The sequence below is a fragment of the Belonocnema kinseyi genome, chromosome 8 (genome assembly GCF_010883055.1).
Source record: "Belonocnema kinseyi isolate 2016_QV_RU_SX_M_011 chromosome 8, B_treatae_v1, whole genome shotgun sequence".
Lineage (NCBI taxonomy): Eukaryota > Metazoa > Arthropoda > Insecta > Hymenoptera > Cynipidae > Belonocnema > Belonocnema kinseyi.
This window is the reverse complement of record NC_046664.1, coordinates 140855940-140857232: the sequence shown is the minus strand read 5'-3', so window position 1 is coordinate 140857232 and position 1293 is coordinate 140855940. Positions and strand designations below refer to the sequence as shown.

General features: G+C 38.1%; 1 protein-coding gene across 1 annotated transcript in view; it reads right to left on the bottom strand.

Annotated features, from left to right (window-relative positions):
• Positions 1-209: 209 nt before the first annotated feature.
• Positions 210-1293, bottom strand: part of LOC117178728 (zinc finger MYM-type protein 1-like) — a 2297-nt gene continuing 1213 nt past the window's right edge. Inside the window, exon 4 of the mRNA XM_033370159.1 lies at positions 210-1186. Within this exon, the coding sequence (XP_033226050.1) occupies positions 210-1186 (977 nt within the window). The remainder of the gene's footprint in view (positions 1187-1293) is intronic.

Below are 1293 nucleotides of genomic sequence, written 5' to 3'. Positions count from 1 at the left end.
GCTTTTCGTTCGAAACTATCAAATTCATTCCGAGTGTAAGCAACCATTTTTATGAGCCCACGGTACTGACCGATAACCTCAGCAATGCTAATGTCAACTTTTTGCAATTTCTAACTGACAGCGTTGATTCTTGAAATCAAAAAAGAACACAAAACCAGCATAAAAGCAACCTCCAGTTTTTCCAATTATTCACGAATGCCTTTAGCTTCCTATTTGGTGATTGCATTTTCCGTATCAGTTTTTTCTATCGTTTTTAAAATCTCAACTATGTCCTGAAAATATTGATTCAAAACCTCAACTGCGGCATCACGAGCAGACCATCTAGTAGTGGACAAAGATGCTAGTGTGATTGATTTAGTTTTTTCAGTGGACCTTAAAATTTCCCATCGTTGTGTAGACGCTGTGAAGAAATTGTACAATATTTGAAGCACGTTAAAAAATAAAACTGCTTCTGAACAACTTTCCACTGCATGAACTCCTACCAAATTCAAAGAGTGAGCACCACATGGAGCATAAATAGCTAAACCATTGATTTCGCGAATTCGCGCTTGTAAACCCTTGTACATGCCTGAACAATTGCTGGCGTTATCGTAAGATTGACCTCTGCAATCAATAACTTTCAGGCCGAAAGCCTCCAAAGTAGAAACAACTGAATCTGCCAATTCATGCCCCTTATGCCTGGGATTCTTAACGAATAACAAAAAACGTTCTACCGGATCACCATCGTCAGTGACATATCTAATTACGAAGGCAAGTTGGTCTACGTGTGATACATCAGGTGTTGAATCTACTATTATTGAATAATATTTCGCTTTTTTAATTTCTTCAATTATAGTTTTTGACAACGCTTCCGCCATCAACGCAAGAAATTTTTCATACGTTACTTTAGTTAAATAACTAGTTCTACCAGAGCCCTTGTTGCCAAACTTCCTGATGTGATCCTTCATAAAAGGTTCAAATTCCGCGAGAAATTCGATCAGCATTAGAAAGTTGCCATTATCTGGTAAGCCTAATGTTTCATCGCTACCCCTAAACGCAAGACCACGCGAAGCTAAAGTTTTTGTAGCTGAAACAACTCTACGTAAAATACTTTTCCAATAGGAAATCTCCCCCTCAAGTTGAGAGGTTAAATTGCCATCGATTCTGTTTTGAGTGTTAGCTAATTGCTTTAGCTTAAAGACATTTGCTGTGTGGCAGCGAGAATTTTCATGATCAGAAACACTAGAACCCGCGTGTTTCCAGTCATTGAAACCGTTCCTTCCATTAAAAGAACAATCAAGATCAAATAGAAGG